The sequence below is a fragment of the Falco naumanni genome, chromosome Z (assembly GCF_017639655.2).
Source record: "Falco naumanni isolate bFalNau1 chromosome Z, bFalNau1.pat, whole genome shotgun sequence".
Taxonomy (NCBI): Eukaryota; Metazoa; Chordata; class Aves; order Falconiformes; family Falconidae; genus Falco; species Falco naumanni.
The window spans coordinates 41,225,315-41,247,859 of record NC_054080.1 but is presented as its reverse complement, the minus strand read 5'-3'; the positions used below and the strand labels follow the sequence as shown (position 1 = coordinate 41,247,859).

The window sequence follows — 22,545 nt, the reverse complement described above, 5'->3', positions numbered from 1 at the left end:
AGTATGCCAGGATATAAATTAATCTTTTTCGTCAAAGCAGCAGTACTGCTTCATTTTTGTGATTAACTAGCTGCAATTAACCATGTAAAGTTAAACTGGGCATGTATTTTTTTTAAGCCACTCGGGCTGGGTAGTGCAGTTTCCTGGCATGCATCCTGTTCTAGCCGTAAGGTTCAACATGTCTGCAACAAAAAGGACAGGAATGATTAAATGGAGTAGGGAAGTAGTAATTGTTCTCATTACTTGCAGCAGCCATTAAAAGTAATTACAATTTGGCAATGGCGGTTTTCAGATATAAACAGTCGGTGCCTCAAATGCTCATTGGGAGTGAAAGTTAACAAAAATCCAACACCTGTTCATACATCAGTGCTGCTGCAGTTTAGCAGCATGCAGCATTCCTGAAGCTGTTAAATACATGCATTATGCCAACAAAAATTTGGCCCCATGTTTACTTAAGGCCTGAATAAATATGACCAATCTCTTGACAAAAATCTGATTAAGGTCTTACCTGAGGTTAGTAAGACTGACAGCAAAACCAGCCATTCATAAGGAATCTAAACATGACAAGTAATGTAAGGTAAATAGCTATCATTGACGCAAAATGGAGTTTTTAAAGAAAAAATCCTGTGTTCTGACTGTCAGAATGCATTGATTTATTCATATGGTTTCCAGTCCTGCAAATGGAGCTGCTCCCATGGATGGCTGGGCACAAAAGACAGTCAATGAACTGAGCTAACAGCAGACTTTAACGACCACTGTTCTCACGGGCTGTAACCCACTAAGGCCAAATCTGCAACCTGACTCACTGGCTAGTCCCGAGGATCTGAAGAACAGCATTTTCAGTAGCAAAAAACCACCCTTTTACCTATATTTTTCTCTTTTCTGGTATAAACTCCCAGAAAACATAAAATAAAAAGCTGTATTTGTATTTCCTCCAACCATGAAAAGGCTGGATTATAAATTATCCTAAGACATGTTCAGGCTTTTTGTTTATGAGAAAATTAGAAGACTCATGACAAAATCATCTAAGGGTTATAGGATAAAGTAAAGGATTGATGGCTCCATGGTGCTTTGGTGGATGCTCAGCAGACTGCGTTTGCACAGGACAAAATACACTGAGGTTTATGATGTCCGTGAGTTCAGACAGGTGTTGCTACTTACAGCCCTCACCGTGCTGCCCACAGTATCCTCTACTCCTTCCCACGCAGCGCTTGCGCAGGGCACAGGGACCTGCACCCTGGCACGCAGTCACTAGCACGCTTCCTGGAAGGAGTTTTATCAAGGGCCTCCCTTCTTAAGGAGCACTAGTACTTTTCAGAACTCCACATTCATTTGTTTTTTGTTCCACATAGTGGGAAGAACAGTCTACTTCTCTAATCCAATTTAGGGAGCAATGATAGAGATGGAAAAAGATGAAGAATTTCCCCTGACTTCTAAGCAGAAATAACCCATACATAAACTGCTTCACCCAAGGGTTCAAAGTCTACATGAAATGTTTCATTCAGAGTGAGAACGAAAGCTATAATCCAGTCCTAAACCCATCCCCGAGACACAACAAGGGTAGCGGAATCAGCAGACAAGCACCAGTGTGTTACCATGTAGACAGAATTTTAGAGTTGGCTCCTGCTCCAAAACGGGCAAATCTGGATCTCCGCAACATCCTGAATATTGAAACATCCCAAATTCATGCCCCAAATCAGAGTGACTGCATGGCTGTATCTGCACAGCTGACCCATAGTATTCTATGACCAGAATGAAGAAGCGGTCTTATAAACAACCAAATCCGTAACCGGTAAGTTATAATATTTTTTTATTCATGTTAGAATGTCTATCAGTGTTTGAACATTAATATTTAGAGAGTTTGTACAATTTCCATTCAAAGTTTAAAATGAGAACCACACTAGATCACAAATGGTAACTAAAAGACAATTCAGAATTGTATGAATATTCACACTCTCTTTCTCTCTTAACACTGTTAAACACTTTCTTTTCTGCCAGGGGGTTTACAAGGAAAGGTGTGCACCGTAATCGTATCTCAGCAGTGTTCCAAAACATAATGGTATCATCATTACATATAAACTCTTTAAAAATATACTTCTGTCAAAAGACTTGATGGCTACTATGTACACTACAAAAATAAATTTTCATATAAATAAATTATATGGCATAATTTTATCTTTGTAACTGAAATGACACAAACCCACTCCTACCAGAACAGGCAGGCAATGAGACCCAGTTTGAATATTTTTTTTCCTTTTAACTCCTTATGCTAAAAGCTACAATGAGTCCTTAATGTAAATGTTATATACTCTTTCCTATTTAAAATTAGTAAGCACTCTATACAAATAAAAAACCATTAAACAGTAAAAACATAGCTGTAATAGTGTTTCCAATGGAAATAAAATCCCTGCATCTTGTTTGTTATAAACTGGCATGACAAATACTGTAAGAAAACATTCTTATGATACAAAAATATAAATATCACCCATGATTAAAAAAGTTAAAAAAACAAAACCAAAACAAATGTTGCCAGCCACTGAGTTCTCCCTTTGCCAATGTGACTATCGGACAAGAAGGTCTACACTGCGCACGAAGCAGCAGACAGCTCACCCACACACAAGCACGCCAGAGGACCTGGGCAGGGGCAGGTGGGACACGCCACAGCTCGCCCTGGCCCCCTTTCCTCCCAGGGAAGAGGAGGGAGCAAGGCAGCCTGCAGCGGTGTCAGTGGGAGCCCTGCCGACCTCTGACACGGGAGCGCACATGCTTGGCGGTCGAAGGCAGCTTCCAATTAGTATCATACAGTTTTGTTGCAGAGTTTGTATGATCTGAGGTCACTATGCTGCTAGTGCTAAATTGGGGCCCTTCAACTTTTTGTCATTAAGAGTTCTCATGTTAGACAGTGAACTGGACCAGTAGGCAGTTGCGACATTAACCCTTAGTGTGCATCAAAACAGTAGCTTATGTAGCACGGGAATGACACCAGGCTCTCGCCACCTGCTCTTCGAGCGTTCACATTGGACATCTGTAAACAAGTGCCTCATATCAAAGTGTTTTCAAGTGAGCAAAAAAGACATGGAAATTTGTGCATTCTAATTATCCCCATTAGTTATGCTGGCAAGGTCTGCGGGCAAAGATAGACTCCCTGAAGCCACTGGAGAAAAACACTTTCCCATCCAAAAGTTGGCCACTGCTGTTCAGGCATCATACTTAAAGAAAAGCCTCACCACTGCTGTGTTTAGAAACTGACTGTGTGTATTTGGCTCTGAATACGCAATTGAACATCTACCTGCTCTAAAAAACAGCTTGGGGAAGGGCAGAAAAAAAGATGAGACAAAGACAGAGAGAATGAAAACTTCTGTTCTGTTATTTAAAGTTAAGGTTCTCCTTTCTTAGAGTTTGTTTCCAACTGGTACACAGATTGTAGTGTTTTTTCAGACCCTTCACCTGCATCAATCCCCCTTTAGTTTAAAAATAATAATACAAAAAGCTAAATTAGTTTCACAAAGAGATCCCAGTTTAGCTGTTTTAATTAAAAGTGCCAATGCAGCATGGGAAAACACAAACAATAGAGAAAAGAACATCTCAGGCCCTATGTGTCATTACAGTCCTGGACCCATCTGAAAGCCATTTATATTTTAAAAGTGAAAATAATCTTTTTTATCCTTCCATTTGACTTCTATCACTTACTATTAACTTCCTTCCTGCCATGCAAATAAGGTGACCAAAGATACTGCTTTCAATGTTGTAAGGACACAGCTAAGCTGTGGCTCACCATCAAACAACTCAATTATCCAGCTTCTAATGCCACTCCTAGTTAACAGTATTCATATCAAAATAAGGCATATGCTCAGTGAATTTCTATAACCACCAGCACCTCTCAATATTCAGCACCTTTGGAAGTGAAAAAATAATGGTTATAGTGTTTGCACTTACCTGGCACCTTTTGCAAAAACAAAACCAAAACAAAACCTCAAAGCACTACATGAATTAAGCCTCATGACATTCCTGGGAGGTAGGTAAGTGTAATTACACCCATTTTACAGAATGAGAAACTGAGGCATGGAGCATTTAAGGGACTTGACCAAAGTCATGTGAACCAAGTCATTAAGGCTGTGGGAAACTGAATCACAACCCCAAACATCAACTCCCTGTTTTCTTCTATTTTAGCCGGGCCTTTGATGATGGCACTCTATGGTATATACTGGTAAACACCAACGAAGTTTTCTCTAGTGCCTACTAACAGGGAAAGCCAGACTCGCATCAGCATCAGTGGGTTTATAAGCCCACAAAGTGTTACCATACAGTAAAAGAGAAACTACAGCACACCAGGAACATGCACACAGAAGCATGCACGCTTCCAGATGCACATGTGGATACACACAGCAAAACAAAACCTGCACATAGCTAAATCTATTTAAGCCTCCCAGATTAACTTGCTTTTCTTCATATCTGCTTATTTTAAAAATTATCACGCATAGCGTGTTTGAAAGTTAACAGTAACATTTCATACTACCACAGGGTTGTGATACGCAAATTTAAAATATTTTAAACAGACATGTACCTTTAAAAAAAATCCTATTACATAAGCAATATTTGCATAGAATTATACAAGTAAATTATAAAATATTTAAGCAGCAGCAACTTATGCTGAAATTTAGAACTAGATTAAGCTTAGTTGTGGCACAGAGATCAATGTACCAAAAGTACAAAACGCACACAATATTGTCCCCATTCTATTGCCCAAGGGCAAATGACTCCAGATTATACTACTTTACATTGTTCTTTTGTATATTACATATGTGTACATCTTTTAAATACTTAAAAGAAATATTTAACAAAATAATACAATAGGTTACAGTAACAGTGAACTGTTGTCCTGATGCAGCATGTCCTTTTCTACAACTTCAAGCAGTTCTTCTCTTCAAGCAGTTCTGGAAATACAGTTTTCCATCTTTGGCCTCTTCTTTGCTTCAGTTACTACCCTTTACAAATAAAGAGAGAAGGAAAACAAACAGTCACTACACTTCAAGAAAAACACACACATCAAGCTAATCCAAAGCCCATTTCATGATTCTTGGGGTTACAGTTAGCAGTCAGGAAACATCGGCTCTGCTTTCATCTCAGTCATGAACTTCCCATTAAAGAAATACTGATGCCAATTAAAAAAATGCAGATGCTTTAATTTCCGAGTTCCCAGCTTTAGAAACCGGTGACAAATTCTGTCAAAACCAATGAACACTTCAAGGAAAAATATGCCACATCAAATACTACGCATAGTTAAGAATCTCATACTACCACGCGGTTCAGCCCCAAAAAGCTGAGCCCAAGTATTTCCTTATTCTAAGGATACTATTGCTTACCATATTTATAGACTGTGAGGCTAAAAGAATTTATGTCTACTTGTACTTTGAGATGTTTGGAGCGCCATTTTATAAATCAGAAGGTGATTTTATTACAAGTCATCAAAAAATTTCCATCAAAACTCTGTGTGTGCGCGTGCACACCTGTAATGTCACTCTACAACGAAATGAAGTGGCTTGCTCTGGTCGAAGTAGCGTCTTGTCACTGAAAAGCTCGGAAAACAAAGAGCGAAAATAGGGATCCACTGCTAAGCAACTATTTTTAACACTTCCTCTTTCCCCCAAAAGAGAAAAACAGAATTAAAATAGTGAGAAATGTTTTTTCAGGCACAATCACCAAAAAGCTTTCAGGGTAAGAAATCAATTTATTTCTCCCCTTCGAAGTATTCCCTATAAAATCAATGGAAAATTTTCAAGCAAATTAACAGGTTTATTCTTCCCCAAGCATCTGCTGAAATATCCCGTCTGTTCTAAACGGCACTGTTTCCTGTGACCTTCTCTTGCCAGCCTGAAGACATGCCTTAGGCATCAAGTTCGTGAGTGTATATGTTGTTTCAGAGGAACACATCAAATGCCCTGCTAAGTCAGCTCTACCCTACGCAAATCTGCGATAGGCACTGCAGCTGCCCCTGGCAAGGGAGAGACCGGCCCACGGATTCCTCCAGCGTGCAAGTTTGCTGGGTGGGTCTCTGAATGCCCCCCAGAGCACAGAGGACGCTTCGCCATGCAGCAGCGCACCTAGGCACGGTGGGGTCTTCCCACCTCTCACTGGGTGCATCTAGCAGAGGGATTCAGTCCTCACTAGAGACTTCTACTTCTTTTCCAGAGTTTTCTTCAAAAGAGAACAACTTAAAGTAGCTGTCAGTTTTACACTCTCCCAGGCAATGTCATTCTGTATGATGTTCTAGAGCGTGCCTGATTCAGGATCAGAAGGCAGGACCTATCAACAGTGAGCGCAGCTGCACCACTTTGAAGACATTACACAACATCCCAGCTTCATTTTCCTCATCTGGTAAACTGGGATTGTACAATGTACTTATCCACTTTGCAAGGCTCTTGGAAGTAGTTAATGTCTGCACCCACTACGGCTTCTCAGTGTCGGAAAGTACCACCTTACCCAATCTGATTTCTAGTGCAAAATGTACTACATTCACAGTCAGCGGATTTAAGATGATCAGGGACCAATAAGTAAACCTACCTGAAGGAAACGTACCTTGGAGAAATTTTATCTTTCCCCTTTCTTTTGATCACACCATTGCCTGCACGGCCAAAGCTTGCAGCTACGGTAGACAGACCTACCTTACTGTGAGCTGTTGCCAGGTATCCTTTCCTCACATTCAACATCTTGCAGTTCTATAACCTCTATTTTAGAATTTCGTCTGTCGCACCGCACATTAAAAGGCACATGGGGGTCCTCAAATGGCCCCTGGTCAGCTTCATGGCATCCCTCGTAGGACGGAAAGCTCCCTCCCCGAGGGCTGTGGCTGTGCACCGCAGGGTGGACAGCAACAGTCACTGAAGCTGAGGCAGTCACAGTAGTGATAGGCTGGCAGTACGATGGTCCCATGGCACCCACAGTGCCAAACGCCGGGTTTCTCATGTTGTGAGAACGAGCCCTGTGGCCCAAGCGGTCCCTATTGTTAGGTCCTGAATGCCCTTCAGTAGAAATTTCAAAAGCATCCCTGCGAGGGCGGTAAGGAGGTGGTCGCAGCCCTTCCCGCGCTTCCCGTTTGGGTTGTCTGCCCTGACACCATGCCTGCTGTGTGCCAGACTCTGGATTTGATTGTAATCTGGGACTTGACTGATTACTTGTCTCTGGCTGAACCACCTGAAAGAGAGATGCATGGTTATGACTCTGACAAAGCAAGGCAAACAAATACTACACTTGCTTATATTTTACGCTGAGAGCAATTGTAATAACGCTGGCCTGGCTCTAACTCTACAAAGGTAATGTTCTGCGGCTGGTAACTGTTGATTTTTCCAGATTGTTTTTGTCTTAAGTTATTAAAACATGGGAAGCATACCTTCAGAAAAACACAGGATGACAGCTGAAAACATTATTGTAAGCTCCCTACATACTGGTCCACCTTATCAAAGGGATGGGTGACAATCACTTGATCTTAACTCATTCAACAAGCAGAATCACAGGCATTTGGAAAAGCCTCTATTCCATGCAGGGTACATACACAGGATGTTGTATAGACTGTAGGAATCTGTTTTCTGATTTCCGTAAAAAGCGTGAAGCGCAGCGGCCACATCAGTCAATAAACCGTGACCAACTTCAAATGTGGCTGTGCTTGTACCTATTTCTAGGCCTCTGCTGAACAAAAACAGATCCGCATTGCAGCTCAGCATGCAGCATCAGCAGGGGTAGGAGACAGAGCTTTTTCACTTTCCTTTGAAATAGCAATTATGCCAACCCACTAGCGAGATGCAACAGGCCCAAGATTTGGTACAACCCTGAAACCATTTTCTTCTGGCTCTATCCATCTTTCTCCCCAAAATGTGCCGTCAGAGAGAGGTGTATGAGCTGGTGATCCAGAAGGAGCTGTGTGGAAGCAGTCTGGATCTTTTAATGCCTCTCCGTTCTCTCCGAAAACAGTCATCAGACAGACTGAGAGCTCTCTCTTGTGGCTGGTGCCAACATGATATAACAGCAATTACACACGCCAAAGACCTCTGCTTTTGTACCATCATTTTACCCCCAACTTGATTCTAAAGGAGAAGATGAGGAAAGCCTTCACTCCCTCTTACAAGTTTTGGCACAAAGTCACAAAGCATCATCAGCCAGAAATATGAAAAAGCTTTCTACAAAAATGAACAGATTTAAACAAAAAAACCCCAAACACTCTTCTTGCCCTCCTGCCAGTCAATATGCAAGCTACTTACAGTGGATCTCGCAAAGACAGGATTCTCAGTGGCCTCCACTATTACTTGATGGACTGGTGCCCCAGGGCCTTGGGTGGCCTCATACTGATGAAGCTCTTCACTGATGCCAGACACTGTGGTTTGAGAGCTGTACTCTGAATCAGAGGAGTCTGACCCATTGTTTGTGTGCCCAGGTGGCAGTGCAAACCTCACGATGCTGGGGGGCAGCTCGGGAGACGGTGTGGGCAATCTGTTTCGTCCGTTGGCTGGAGAAACCTGATAATGGCAATGCATTCAGTAACATTCAATTAGCATAACACTTTTAATCACCGGTGCTTGACAAATGTTCTTCTGCCAAATAGACCCATGTTAGCACCAGCCTTCTGATGCACATCTATACTGAACCGAAAAATTAATGAAAGAGAAAGAGACATGATCTCCATCTCTGGATATGTATGTAAATAGGATTACACAGATTCTTCTGGGTATCGGTGTCTCAGGAAGGGCACGTATGTGTGTGTGTGCCTGAACTTGCACTTAGGAGTATAATATGTGGACTTCCGTGCCCCTTCAGCATGCATTAACAGCGATTTTTCACAGAATCACCTCAAATGTGTATGTCTAGTAAGCCCCAGTGTCCATTTGCAAAGACAGACCAGACACACACGTAACAGCAACATATGTGGTAATAATATATGCACATATATATTGCTTGAGTAAGGAACAGGTCATATAAACTGTTAAGAATATAAGTGATTACACACTGTTGTCAAAATTGTTTTACTAATACTAAAATAATTAAGTATTTCTGAAATATTACTAGTGCCGTATACATACTTTGTGTTTTGTTCTTGTACACACACATAGTTACAGACATGGGAAGCACAGCACACTGTTTCTACTAACGTGATAAAGACAGCCCTATGTAATGCAGTAATTGTGTTAACTATAGAGTAGGGAATGAATAATCAACAACCAAATACAAATTTGATATCTATGAATCCTTTTTTGCTGGACCTGGGCTTTATGCTGTAAAGTCACCAACATGTGAGCGAAGCCTTCCACCCATCAAAAATGTTGCTTGAGCCGAAAGCATACTGCAGGGAGGGGTGACTGGACAGGGGAGGACCCTCTGGCAGACCAGTTGTGGGTATCAAGGTGTGGTCTGTGGACCACCACTGGTGTATGTTGGTCCACACAGGCCTTCCTGGTGGTCTGCTCGGTTAAAATATTTTGAGGAAAGCAACAGAGGCAGTGAGATAGGAAAGAAGAAGGTATGTGCACAAAACCAGCTGTCTTTGGCAAAATATTGGGGAAAATCCTTATTTTACAGACTACTTTGCATATCACATCATGCTTTTAAAAGCATAATCCTACACTTGTGTCAAGGTTGCCGACTGCACCCTCTAAAACACCACTTGTTAAAATAAAATTTAAAATCTAAGTAGAAGAATATCAACTCCATAACCAACAGCACTTTTTAATAAAGATTAAAAAAAAAACCACACTACAGCAAGACACTTAAAACCTAAAATTCCCAAGAGAATAAATAAAGTTTTCCAAAAAAAAAAGGTGTGTGTGGGGGTGTGATCTATGCAGGCAGGGGTGCAGATATGGTATTATTGCTTCTATTCACCATTAATTATACTGACCTCAGGGTACGGTCCAAAGAATGAAAGAAGAACAGGAAGCAACACCAGTCCATTGAGAACTCCCAGAATGGTTAAGATTGCCAAAACAGCAAAGAAATACCTGAAATAGGGTTTAAGGTGTTTGGGGGAGAGAATAGCCACATATACTGTTGGAAATAAGAGATTACAAATGACTCCTACATATGTTAAAGTAATACATATACTAAATTGAATCTAAAATATTACTAACATTGTACTAAATAATTATATGACTTTCCATATATAGATATAGGGTTTTTTACCTTTTGAATTAGAGAAGCTACATTCCACAACCCAAAGTGTTAGTTGATAAAGGAAAGAAAAAAAATTACATTTGTTAATTTCCCAGAATCTGGAAGCATGTAATGTTATTTATGAATGTGTTACACAAACACAAAAATATGGAATGTGCAGTGAATAGCTGAATGGATTGAAAGCACAAATACAATGAAAAGGGGCCCCCATTAGTGAAAACCCAGCAGAAGCAAACAAATGAAGTGAAGGGTGTAGAATTTAAACAATTTAGCCTAGAAGGAAAAGAAGCCCTCTTCTCCCAGCAGCTAATCCACTGTGAAATGCTTCTGCATCTCACAGCAGAATCTCTAATTAAATCTCCAGTGTATCAGGTAAGGGTTTCCCTTGCTGTTCATTAATCACAACTTTCCGCCTAGAATTCTGTGAGTTCCAGTTTTACCAAATAGCTCGAATTGCAACCTTTTTACAACACAGGAACCCGCTTTCTGCAAAGAAAATGCTGCCCATTCTATAGTAAGCTTCAGCATTGTACTGAGTAAGAGCACTCCACAATGGCAGAGCTGCATTGCAGGCTAATCTTTTGTTGAACAATTTAGCATCTCTGAATACTCTTGTTTTGCGTCAGCCAATTCAAACATAAAGGCTGAAGTACTATGGAAAAAGACGAAAGTGCACAAGTGGTTGTCCTTTCCCACCACTGAGGGCTAAGGTCTGGGATCCTTCATGAATTCCAAGGTAAACCTGTCAGTAAAAGGAAAGCCTTGCTAGTTGGTATTCGGCACAGCTGGGGCTCAGACTAAACTTAAGGCTGTATTGCAACTAATGATTTCAAGGACTCGGTCTTGGTAAATTCCTGGAGGAGAAGGCAAAGGAGAAGAACGGAGAGCAAGTTTGCCACTAATGGGCCGGCTGATTACATTGTCTAGCTGGCAAAAAACTTACTGCCTCCCTGTTTCCACATCTTATCAAATCTATCAGACTCCTGTAAAACTACAAATATCCTGCTATTGTAAACACTTGGGAATTTCTGATCTGCATTAGCAAAAATCAGCAAGCCAATCTACTCTACTAACATAAACCACCAGAACTTTATACTGGGACAGAGATCAACAATAGACATTAAGAACATTTGCATCTCATCCATCTAACGCTAGGATAAACAGGAGGATTATAGCTCTGACCACTTGGTGTATACAATGTCTGTTAATTTACTTAATCTTCCACACTGTTGGACTAAGCTATTGCTTTCCGGAAGTTTGGGATCATCTTCGCCCACTATAACAATGCTCAGGCTCGCATAGGTTTTTTCATTTTATTTTTTAAACAAGGCAAACTGAAGTCAGATTGTGCTAGAAAATGAGAAACTGATGGCTAAAAAAAAGTAAAATAACATAAATTGAAAAGCTGAAAGGCTTATTCTATAAACTGAGAGAACATCCAATCCAAAACTGCTGTGAAGGGCTGCTACAATCTTCCATTTGCTGACACAAAAATGTGCTTGCCAAAATCTTGTCTGTTATGTAGGAATGTAGCACACCAAATGTACCCCTATAAATTTAGGTTAAATCTATAAGTAACCTATATGTCACGGTATTCCAGTCCTTATAAGATCAGGTCCTAGAAGAATAATTCCTCCTTATTTCTTCAATACCAATAAAATAAAGTAAAAAATACTGACTTGGGAAAAGAATACAAATTCTATTTCAGGACATGCAATATCTATAGTGATAATCCTCATGTAGGTTTCAAGAGGTCTAACTGCAAACTGCCTGCTTTCTTCAAATCTGTTTCATACATAAACAAAAAATCTTGCTGAGATTTAGCAGCCATTCTCTCAGTTCCTGCCTCTGACATGTTGTTCTCATCATCAAATAGATGTCAGCTAAGTCTAGTCATCTATCCAGCTTATGTCTACTAAGTAGTTAAGTCATCTTTCACAGCACTTTTATTTGGCCCACTTCTACCTCAGTTCCATTTTAGGGCTTAGGTTACTTTTTTTGAGTGCTGTAGTGTGCCACAAAGAACCTGTGTTACTTCTAAGATTAGCCATTTTGCAGAGCTCCACAGGTTGTTTGGAACAGAATAGGATCTGTTTCATTGCACTTCTCAAATTCCCCTCAGTGAAAACTTACTTTCCTCTCCTACTTGACGAATTCACATTCTTAATTAAATTCACAAGAAACAGTCTGCCTGTAGTTCTAAACAGAAGGGCCTTCAGGCTTTGCTTTACAAAATTTTAATATGGAGTTCTGTGTTCATACTTATGGTTCCCCAGCTCCCAAACAGGGCTTTTTTTCCTCTCCCTGTTGTACATTGCTGCAAACCTCAAATAAAGAGAGAAGAAGGCCCAGAGAGAGTCACTTGTAGCACAGTTGCAGCATGATTATAGGTTCACATGTTCTTCACACACAAATTGTCGTGCACACAAGAAGTCTGAAGGACCTAATGGTTAAAGGTCAAATCCAGCTAACACTGGACAATACTAGATGTTTTAAACTGACTCAAACCGAGAATTAGCAAACTTTGCTAACGGGGGCCATTTTTGTGTGCTTTCATGCTGGGTGTCAGATTTTCCTGGAACAGATTTTAATACCAGCAATGGAAACACTACTGCACCTAGCATGTAAAGGAGTTAATAAAATAGAGGGAAAGCAGGACCATGATGTAAGCATGCTTGACACACCATGCATAGTAATAAAATGACAGATATGCTAAAGTGACTAGAAACTAAAAGCATACTTATTTTTATTTTAAAAAGAAAGTCAACACACACACACAAATGCTTTACCTGACAATAAAATCAAACTCTGATCCTGCAAGCATTAACACTCCAAGCAGAGTGGACACGGCCCCATCCAGCACTGGTGCAAACATGTGTTCCAATGCAAGGACGGCCCTGTGGTTCCTGTCTCCTATGGCAGTTAAAAACGCCTGTAAAGCAATGAAATCCATTTAATTAGACAGATGCATGCAACCTTCTAAACAGCCTCTCATAGCATGCACAGTTTTTCACCAGTTAATTACTTCAAACTACAGTTTATGAAAGTATCCATAGCTGGCTAACCTTCAAGAGAAGGCCTGATTCTGCAGTTACACCACACAGCTCCTGCTAAAGTCCCAACCAAAGTAAGCACTGATTAGAGAGCCAGACCATAGTAATAATTCTGGAAACAACACCTGCTTGCATCAGTAGGCTTTTGTCTCCATCTTTGCTTATGTCCACCTGCAAAGAATTCATTTCACAGTGAAAGCACTTCAGGTGTCAAAATTACAGGGCTACTCCTCTCACTCTCATGGGCCCACGGCTTCCATGACTGTAACACTTCCATTTCATTCAAAATAAATGTTTTTGCAACTTCTACTGCTTCAAAGCTAGTAGGCCTATACATATAAAATTGCCGTAGAAACAGTGCTGAGCACAGCAGTGCCTGAGCAATGACATGACTAGTGAAATGTCTTTCTCCCTCCAACTCCTTAGTGAACAAGCTGTATCAAGAACACTCAAATGCTGCTGTTTTGTATGATGTCTTCCCTCTGTATGGCTTAATGGTTTAAGACGACAAGAAACTGGTTGATGATCTTCCTGTGATTTATAAGGGCTCTCTCTTCGGCAAGTTCTTTACTGCCTGTTAAGATATGAGCTCAAGCAGTTATCTTCCTCTTGGGCCTGGAATTTAGGCCTCTCTCCTCTAGCGGGTTATTTTCACTTAGCTGACAAATTTGGGATGAAATCAGTCAACACATTAAGCTGTTATCCGGTGGGACAAGCAGACCAAAAATGGGCACATGTGGAGTAAGATTCCTAGTCTGCGCTTCTGTAGGTAACCAAACCATCTATTATTAATCCTTAGTACTCCATTAAAAGTGGTCTGTGGAAAATTACATTTTACATTCTCCTATACATACGTGGATAAAGAATCCCCCTCAGGGTAAACACAGCTGTCAATGAGACAACTCACATGAATGGGAGCTATGGGATCTGATCCACATATTAACATATTAACAAGTTACATAAAAATACGCGTATGTGTGTGCGATTAAAGGATGCATAATACAAGAGCCTACTAGTGATTCAGAATTTATTTGCAGAAATAAAAAAATGCAGTCACAATTCACAAGCAATAACAGAGAACTGAGCCGCAAGTGGACCGTGAATCACTCTTGAACAAGTTCAATTAAGTTCTGTACCCACAGTTTCAGCATTGCCTTTTTTGTTCATGCAACGCTGGTTTGACTGTTTATATGCAGGAAGTTCTGTGAAAGTCAGTACTGCTGCTATCATCTGAGGTGTACGAGGCATTCTTCTATTTAAAGCCCGTGTTTGAAAGTTTTTCACTCCAGAGTCAATGTGAAAAAAAATGCAGTATTTTAGTTTGCTTGCAGTATTTCAATTTGCTTGGCATTTTACCTTCAGCCACAGGTGACTGACTTAAAATTTCTGTAAACTATATTGGTTTCTTCCTATTTAGAAACAACTAAGTGTTTTGTCCTTTTTTATGCCAGTTTTCCTGTTCAAAAGCTTCAATTCTAAGGAAGTGTAATTTCTTTCTTCCTTTTGTACATCAGTTTCTGACAGTTCCTAAACTACTGCAAGTCCTAGCAAAGAGGTTTACCTGCAAAAGCCTAACTATCCACAGCAGCAGGGGGAAAAAAAGACGTCACCACATCAGGTATCCAGTTGCTCCTCTTTAACCTTACTACCCCTACGTTTTTTCTCAAAATTAGTCTTCCCGCCCTGCCACTTTCTGTGCCCCAACTCTGTACATCATCTACAACGTAACGTGTTCCCAGGACTGGCTGTCTCCAGTGTGCTAAGATCCCTGTTGGTTCTCCTCTCTTTTTCACTGTCACCAGATCCTCTTAGCCATCTACCAGTCCTCCTTTTGAGACCAAGAGGCCTGTTGCGTTCCCACCCAATGTCACCACCACCTTCCAGTCCCGTCCCTTCGCTTCTTTTTGGATTGCCACAGTACTAACGCACTAGAGATTCTAGTAGACTACAAGCATCTCCTCCCTTAAATTATATATTGAGCACATCATTCCTTACTTTTTAATACAGTGAAATTCAAATCCATGAAACCAATGATATTCTTAAACTATTCTGAAATATCAATTAGAATAGCCTTATAGGAAAATGACTTATGCTGAGTGTGCAAAATGTTGGAAAGATTAGTGCTGACATTGCCAAATGTGAACACAGAAAAGTAGTCCTTTATTCTTGGTCACCAGATAAAGCAAGATGAGTTTTGCCTACCCTGAACACCCAAAACTGCCCCCTTGGAAGCGCACTGCTGTTTCTACACACTTTTGCACATCAGGTTGTGTAAGGTGAGTAAGTGCACTCTAGATTTGGACATTTGACCTTAAAAATGTTGAAAAGCTTTATATAAAACACACTTTTTCCCCTTCTCGGCTCCTCCGCCTCACATCAGAAAACCATTTTCTAACAAACTGCATGTTTGCACCCACTATTAATAGCTGATGGGTTCTGAAAAGAAGGTGCAGATTTTTCAAGTGGAAAATTAATCCAAATACATTAAAGTTTTAGTTGTCCACAGAGATCAAATGACGCTATATGTGATTTTGAAAATCTCCTTTAAAGGCTTCTCTTCCACTAGATACAGAACGTACATGCAATGAGGCAACAACAGTGAGGCTGCAGGCAAGAACCAGGAGAGTCAGCTGCAATAAGAGCTCCGCTTTGTCTATATATTTGCATCACTCAGGCAACTTGATATTACAGGTAATGTATCCCCTCTTGTCTCCTAGGAAACCGACTCAATAGTTTGGAATTACCTCACTACGATCAACTCTGCACTATCAGGACAAACTGAATAGCACACAAAACTGTTTGTAACCAGTCTCCTTATAAGAATCATGTCACTGATATAGGAGACTGTGTAAGGATTTGTGATCGTAACATTGCCACCATTTTATTTCAAAATATTTTGAAAATTCTTCTGATTTTACCTACCAAAGCAACATGAACAGTGAATTCCACACCAATGCCAACAGAAGCAATCAGGATAACCACAGGCACTGCACTCAGCTTTATTCCAATTAGACCCATCATGCCAAACAGCTCCACAGTCATCAGAGCCAGCACCACCACCTAGATGATTTCAAACAGCTGTTAGTACCATCTTATACTGCAGACAAATGAAGAGACAGATACTTCAAAACAACATGGTGACTATAAAACATACTCCTCAAAGCCATGCTACATACCCAAAGACAAGCTGCTTTTCCTTGTTTTGTGGTGCTCAGTGGCAATGACTTGCTAAAGGGCCAGTTTAAATTATACTCCTAAGAACTACTTAACAGACCAAGCACCAACTTTGTATTGGTTACAACTTATCAGTGATTTGAAAAACAATTTATTCTTCCTTGTCATGAATACCCCCCAAAACATACTTTTCCTCTTTTTCACCTGTTTCTCGAACAATCGTTCCATAAAAAGTAACTTTCAACTACCTGTATTGGAATTCTTTTTGTAGAACTGCAAATATAAGTGAGGATGACTTTTGAGTACGTTTAAAGCCCAGAAGAAAGTGAATGCGATCATCAGCTGATGCATCTCAGGTTACAGAGGGGCTCTAAGCTATTAAGATACTTGGAAGGATTGACATTGACACAGTGAACACTTTAAGGGAAAGGTTTTAGGTTTTTTTTCCATCTACCTTCTAAAAAAAAAAGATTGAGGAAAAAGGAGGGCAGGAAATCTGTAGAATCAACTTTAAAAGTTGCTAAAGCCAAGCAGGAAAAAAAGATAGACATACTTATAAAAGCAATGCTGGACTCTGAAAATAAACACCTTTTCCAAGGAAAAAAAGTATGCACTACAATAAACGATTTTATAAGCTAATGAATCAAGAGTAATAACATAAATTGCTTGATTAAGTGCTATGAAAAATATTCTAGACTAAACATTTACCTTTTAACATATCTGTCATATAAACGTACATTACAAAAACTAGTAACTGTTTTAGGCTTTTCTAGTTCTGGCATTTTATAAACCATACAATAGTTTATGGAATTTAAACATAGGAACATCATCATTCAATTTAACTTGAATGTTTACTGAGAGGCTTACGGTGCCTTGCAGAAAGCACGGAGGAGTACGCTCTTCAGCTCATAATTTTATGGCTCTTTCTCCTCGACCATACAACCTAACCATTTCAGATTTTCCAGAAAGACTGCATTCAGAAATCAGTGGGAAAATTTATGGGCAAGTTAGCCACAAGCAACTGCCTTGAAAAATAGCTGTGTCTGATAAAAGGGGAGAAATTAGAAATAACATTAATATTTAATAAAGCTCTTAATATTCCTATGTGTCTTTACTTCTCATGTTAGCATTCATCTGAGCAAGGGCAAAAGTTTATGTACCTTTCTAAGAAACCTTTAAAGCCGCAAAAAAGGTGGCCAAAGGATTAAGGTTATTAAGGTTTGTACCTTTAGCATGAACCCTACACCCTCAAGTTGAATAAATATATAATGAATGATGCAATATACATACTCCACCAGAGGCCCAGACATAAACAAAACCTTCCCGACTACAGCAAGAGCTATGCTGAAAGGAATTTGACTTCAACAAAGACCCTTATAATAAACTTACAATGATCCCAGCTGTCCAGGGGTTTAGGAGGAAGAGGGCACACACCAGAAACGTGCAAGCCAAAACCACACTAATGGATAAAAGGAGCCAGTGACGAAGCCCAATGTACTGCTCCCAAAACAGAAATGGGTAACCATTTGGGTAGCTGGTGATCCCCAGGCTGGTGTAGTTACTACAGATAGCTCTCACTTTCTCAATAGCCTCCACAAAGTCAGAAGTTTCATGCAGTCCGTTGAGGTAGAAAGGAAACTGAGCATATTCTATGGGCTCAGCTGCTGGAACTAAGAAAAGGACAGCAGTGTTAAAATGTGTGTTTGGAAAGAAGCAGATACACGGAGGACACAATTAATACAACACTTTGTTTTCCACAGCAAAATGCTTAAAGGTGTTTAATTTAAATTCTACTTCTTTGGAATAGATGGCATTTTAAAAACTCCCCAATAAAGTGAAAACTGAAGCAGCACAGGAGATTACTGTATTTTATCATGCAGTGCAATGGAATGAACAGTTTACATCACGAGTCCCCAAACAATTCTTTACAATTTAACAGATACCATTCAATACATGTATTTAATTCTCATCAATGATGTAGTGTTTTTTACTGAATACCTGGCCAAAATTCCCTATCAATATAAAGCAGAAGATCACATCATCTTAAACATTCCATTCATATGCTCTTCTTTTAAGCAAGTGCAGTTCCTTTGAAATCAAAGGTCATTTTCCTGAGATTAACTGAGATCCACTGATGCAAAACTAGAGAAAAATTATGCTTGATCAGGCTGGTTAATTTTTAAGATTTCCAATTTATATTCTGAAAGTCAGATTCAGAAATCCAAGTTCTGTTACCGATGCAACTGACTGGGAAAAAAACTAACATAGAAGTAATCGTTTACTGCGAAACTTTTTATCCTGTTAACTTTTTATCCTGTAATAATCTGACATACCAACACTCTCCATACTTCTTCTTGAGCACAATGCTAAGTCTTACTGTATGACAAGGGAAAAACAGCTTCAACAACAAGCATTTTGTTACTGCTGTTGTGTGTTCCAAACCCTGCAGGGTCATTCAGTTGACTTGCTAAACATGATTTGTCCTATTATAATCTCAACTATAAATTTTCATTAAGACAAGACTTGGCTGGCTGCCACAAAGCTCTAGGGTTCGGATACACTGAAGCATGGCTAGCTGGTTACCCAGTCACATTTCCAAGCACAGCAGTCCTCCCCTATACGCCCTCTCTCCTTCCCCACTAGCGTTCAGCTAGCAATCCTCCCACTAAATTCAAAGCTTAAGCAAAGAAATGCGAACCGGCATTGGTACTCAGGAAAACAGTGAGTGGCCCTGAATGGCACTGCTCCCCTACCTAAGCAGCTCTTACACCATACCAGTGTTGGTAGCTTAGCATATGAGCTAACTTGACAAAAATCCCTGAGGTGTGAAGAATAGAGGATAAACGTGATACAATCTCAGTGATGAAATTTCAGAATGACATAGGCAGGAATTTCATGCAATCTCCGGGTTTCTCTCACTGCCAGAAGTATCGGCTGACACTAAAAAGCAATGCTTACTGTAAGTCTTTAGAGCTTTAAACTGTTACAAAACTCATTTTTTAACATGACAAAACCCTGCAGTGGTGACACATTTACAATGGTGCATGGGTCTCCCAAGACTACAGAGTAACACAATATATTGTCCTGCTCATGCTTCTAGGCCCTGTGCAGCATCAGCCAACTACAGCGTTACTGCTTCTTGAAAGAAGGAGTGGTGGCACTTGTGTAAACTGTACTACATTAAGGTGAAATGTTACTTACTTCTCAGCCTTGTTTCTGGCATATAGTCTGCTTTGTCGTGGACCCACTCCGGGCGGTGAGGCCGGATGTTGGCTTGTGAGGCTGCGTAGGCCACAGGGTCATTGCTAACCCAGGCTGTCAGGTAGATGTAAAAAGCATTTGGGTTAATGATTCCATCCGCATCCACCAAACGCTGTTTAGTCAACTGCAAAACAGAAAAAATTAGAAGCCCTTCAGATTGAGTTTTGCTTTCAAGGCTTTTGCTGTAAAGCTTTCAACAAATGGCCTGGAGATGCAACACACATACAGGAGGGGAAACACAAAAGAGTCTTCACCTGAAGTGACTTAACAGTAAACTATTGTTTGACAACAACAACAACAAAATCTAAAAACTTAGTGACAGTAGAAAGTGACTATTTATAAATTAGTACGCATATAGTATTTACAAGAACCACGAAATCAGCAGATGGTTCCAGAATAGACTGAACCAATTAAATCCAAATTCTGAAAGCTACAGCCAAGAGTGAAAAACAACCAAGTTGGAGAAACATATTTAAAGACAGGGAAAGAAAACCTGGCAAGAGTCCCTATACATGTCTGTGTGCAGTTAACCTCTGTTGTTAACACTGAAGGAAATGCCACCCAGTAAATGGAGGAGAGCTATAAAAATAAAACAACATCTGTATAAATTTTGCTAACACTTGCCTCCTATGACCTATGTATTCAGAAAATGTCCAGCGTCAAGAAAGCAGATGAGTGCCCTGTGTTATTTGGGTCACTGTGGGCAAATGCATCTGTGGGGTAAACAGCAGTGGTACACTTCTAGAGTTCTGTAGCCAAATCCTGCACAGCTAGATCTCTGACAGAGGACTCTGTGGGTGAAAAGTATTACTGGGGTTTTTTGTTTTGTTTATTTAAAATCCTGGCATAGCTCCAGTTTCAGGTCTTTTTAATGAAATGAGAAACAACAGTGACAGCAGTTAAAAAAAAAAAAAAAAAAAGCTGGATTCCAAGGATCTGGATTCAATTAGTCCACAGGATATGCAACAACTGTATGTCTTCAAGCTGTCTCTGGAACTGCACAGTACAGCACTCAGCCCCTGTGGGTGCACCACACTTTTCTCCCTCCCAGGCACAGGAAATTGTATCAGCAGCTGCAGTCCAATCGCATTTGTTCCACAGCGTACCTGGTACACTCTGCTAAACAAAATCTCACTTAAGGTTTTCTCTTCAACTCCCTTTCTTTGCTTAATTCATAGCTGAAGCTTCATTCAGACCTGACAGAATGCTGCATGTTGCTATAGAGCAGTGCATTTTACACACCATAGTAACTTTGAACAATGTACTCCGTAAATCTGTCACCTTTAATGACAGGAAAAAAAGAAAGACAATAAGCAGATCTGCCAAGAAGCTCATTAGAAAGACTATTTTTCTGCCTGAAAGCACAGTGAGTCGATGACTCTAGGAGAGAAGTTATGTTATGGCAGAATTTCTTCTTAGAGGTTTGAAATCTAGCTTTAGTGTAAGGAGTCAGACCTAACGCATTTCAACCTACCAACAGCTACAGCAAAAGCAGTCATATGCTGTGATAACCTTGCAAAAGAACCTCAGACATTTTATTTAGGCAGCTCACCCAACTGCCATTCTTAATTCTGCAACAGTATAGCTGTATTTAATGATGATGGTGCAAGAATATGATACAGCATGTAATGATTTCAGTTGCTTTCCACTATCATTCATCAACACCTTTGTTTAAATGTTATCTTTTGCACAAATTGTTGGAACTAACCAAATAATTGCAAACACTAGACTCAAAGCCACAGCAGAATGCTGAGCACAGGTCAATCCTATAAGGCATTCTGATTCAAATCAGAAAGAATGCAACTTAGGGCAACAAGGCTAACGTTGGCTCTGTCTGGCACAGGACCAGGCTCCATCTACCTATGGATGCAGCAAAGCATTTTTCACAACAATTTCAGTGGAAACTGAGTGTGTCTGACGCAGGAGCAGCACCAAACACAGGCCAATCAGTAATAATCAAGGGCAGGCATCCCCAGTGCTCATTTTCAACACGCTGCAACACAGGCCAGACTGCAGCTCATAAGTGCCTTCAGCAAAGTCAGTGAGGCCATGCATTGAGGTGTAACTAGGCATTCAATTAATCAAGATGAAAAAAAGAGACTATGACATGCTCTTTGCATCTCCTCCACTCCTGACAACCTGTGTATTCCTGTATAAACCAGTACAGACTCTGATACAGTACCTGGCTGATGTCAATGGGCTTTGCTCGGTTGCCTGTTTGTACCAAGAGTTTGTAAGCCAAAACAGCATCGTCAGATCCATTTTTATAATTGTTGTAAGTGATCTTCCCAGTTTCCCAGTCACTGTCAAATGCATCCTGAAGTCCTGAAGAGTTAAGGGAGGCAAGGGGAAGACAGAACAAGCAGGTAAGCAATCACTCTTAGACACAAATTTCAGCAGGAATAAAGAATGACTCTTGTGCATAGCTGAATCAGAGTAAAATCATCCACCTGCTGCCTCCTAAATTTGGGGTTCTCACTCAACTGTCAGTGTGTGGGAAGATAAAAGTACCAGTTGGATGTCCAGTATTTTGCCCAAAGAAAGGCAGAGGAAGCAAGAAAGTGCAAGGGGGAAGCCTCAAGAGGCTTTCCATGCTGTGCAGGACAGCAAAGCTAAGCTAGCAAGCTGCAGATGTAATGTACACTAGTGTAAACCAGCTTCCTCTAAAGGCAAGGAGATCTTGGATGGGATTAGGACCCTCTGGTCCAGTGTCCTTCTCAGAGCCTTTGAAAGCAACCTAGCGCTCTGCTTGGAGATGTATATGGGGAAGAGTTAAGCTTGTCTAGAATAAAAAGTGGTTTTCTTTATGAACCACAGTTACTGAATCGCCACACTTGAAGCTCCATAAGCATATTTGCATTTACCATCTCCTTCATACACAGTCTCCTTGAAACAAAGCTTA

At 40.4% G+C, this 22,545-nt stretch overlaps 1 protein-coding gene across 4 annotated transcripts in view; it reads right to left on the bottom strand.

The window, feature by feature from the left end:
* Positions 1-1,793: 1,793 nt before the first annotated feature.
* Positions 1,794-22,545, bottom strand: part of PTCH1 (patched 1) — a 74,590-nt gene continuing 53,838 nt past the window's right edge. For 3 of the 4 annotated variants that reach the window (XM_040580092.1, XM_040580091.1, XM_040580093.1), the window contains exons 16-24: positions 21,826-21,968; positions 19,584-19,767; positions 17,772-18,052; positions 16,131-16,268; positions 12,945-13,087; positions 9,884-9,983; positions 8,253-8,507; positions 6,663-7,191; positions 1,794-4,985 (exon numbers count right to left, since the gene is read on the bottom strand). In XM_040580092.1, coding sequence (XP_040436026.1) covers positions 6,664-7,191; positions 8,253-8,507; positions 9,884-9,983; positions 12,945-13,087; positions 16,131-16,268; positions 17,772-18,052; positions 19,584-19,767; positions 21,826-21,968 — 1,772 coding nt within the window. In that variant the 3' untranslated portion in view covers positions 1,794-4,985; position 6,663. Of the gene's footprint in view, positions 4,986-6,662; positions 7,192-8,252; positions 8,508-9,883; positions 9,984-10,164; positions 10,182-12,944; positions 13,088-16,130; positions 16,269-17,771; positions 18,053-19,583; positions 19,768-21,825; positions 21,969-22,545 lie in introns of those variants that run through there. The other variant, XR_005825616.1, reaches the window with a different exon arrangement.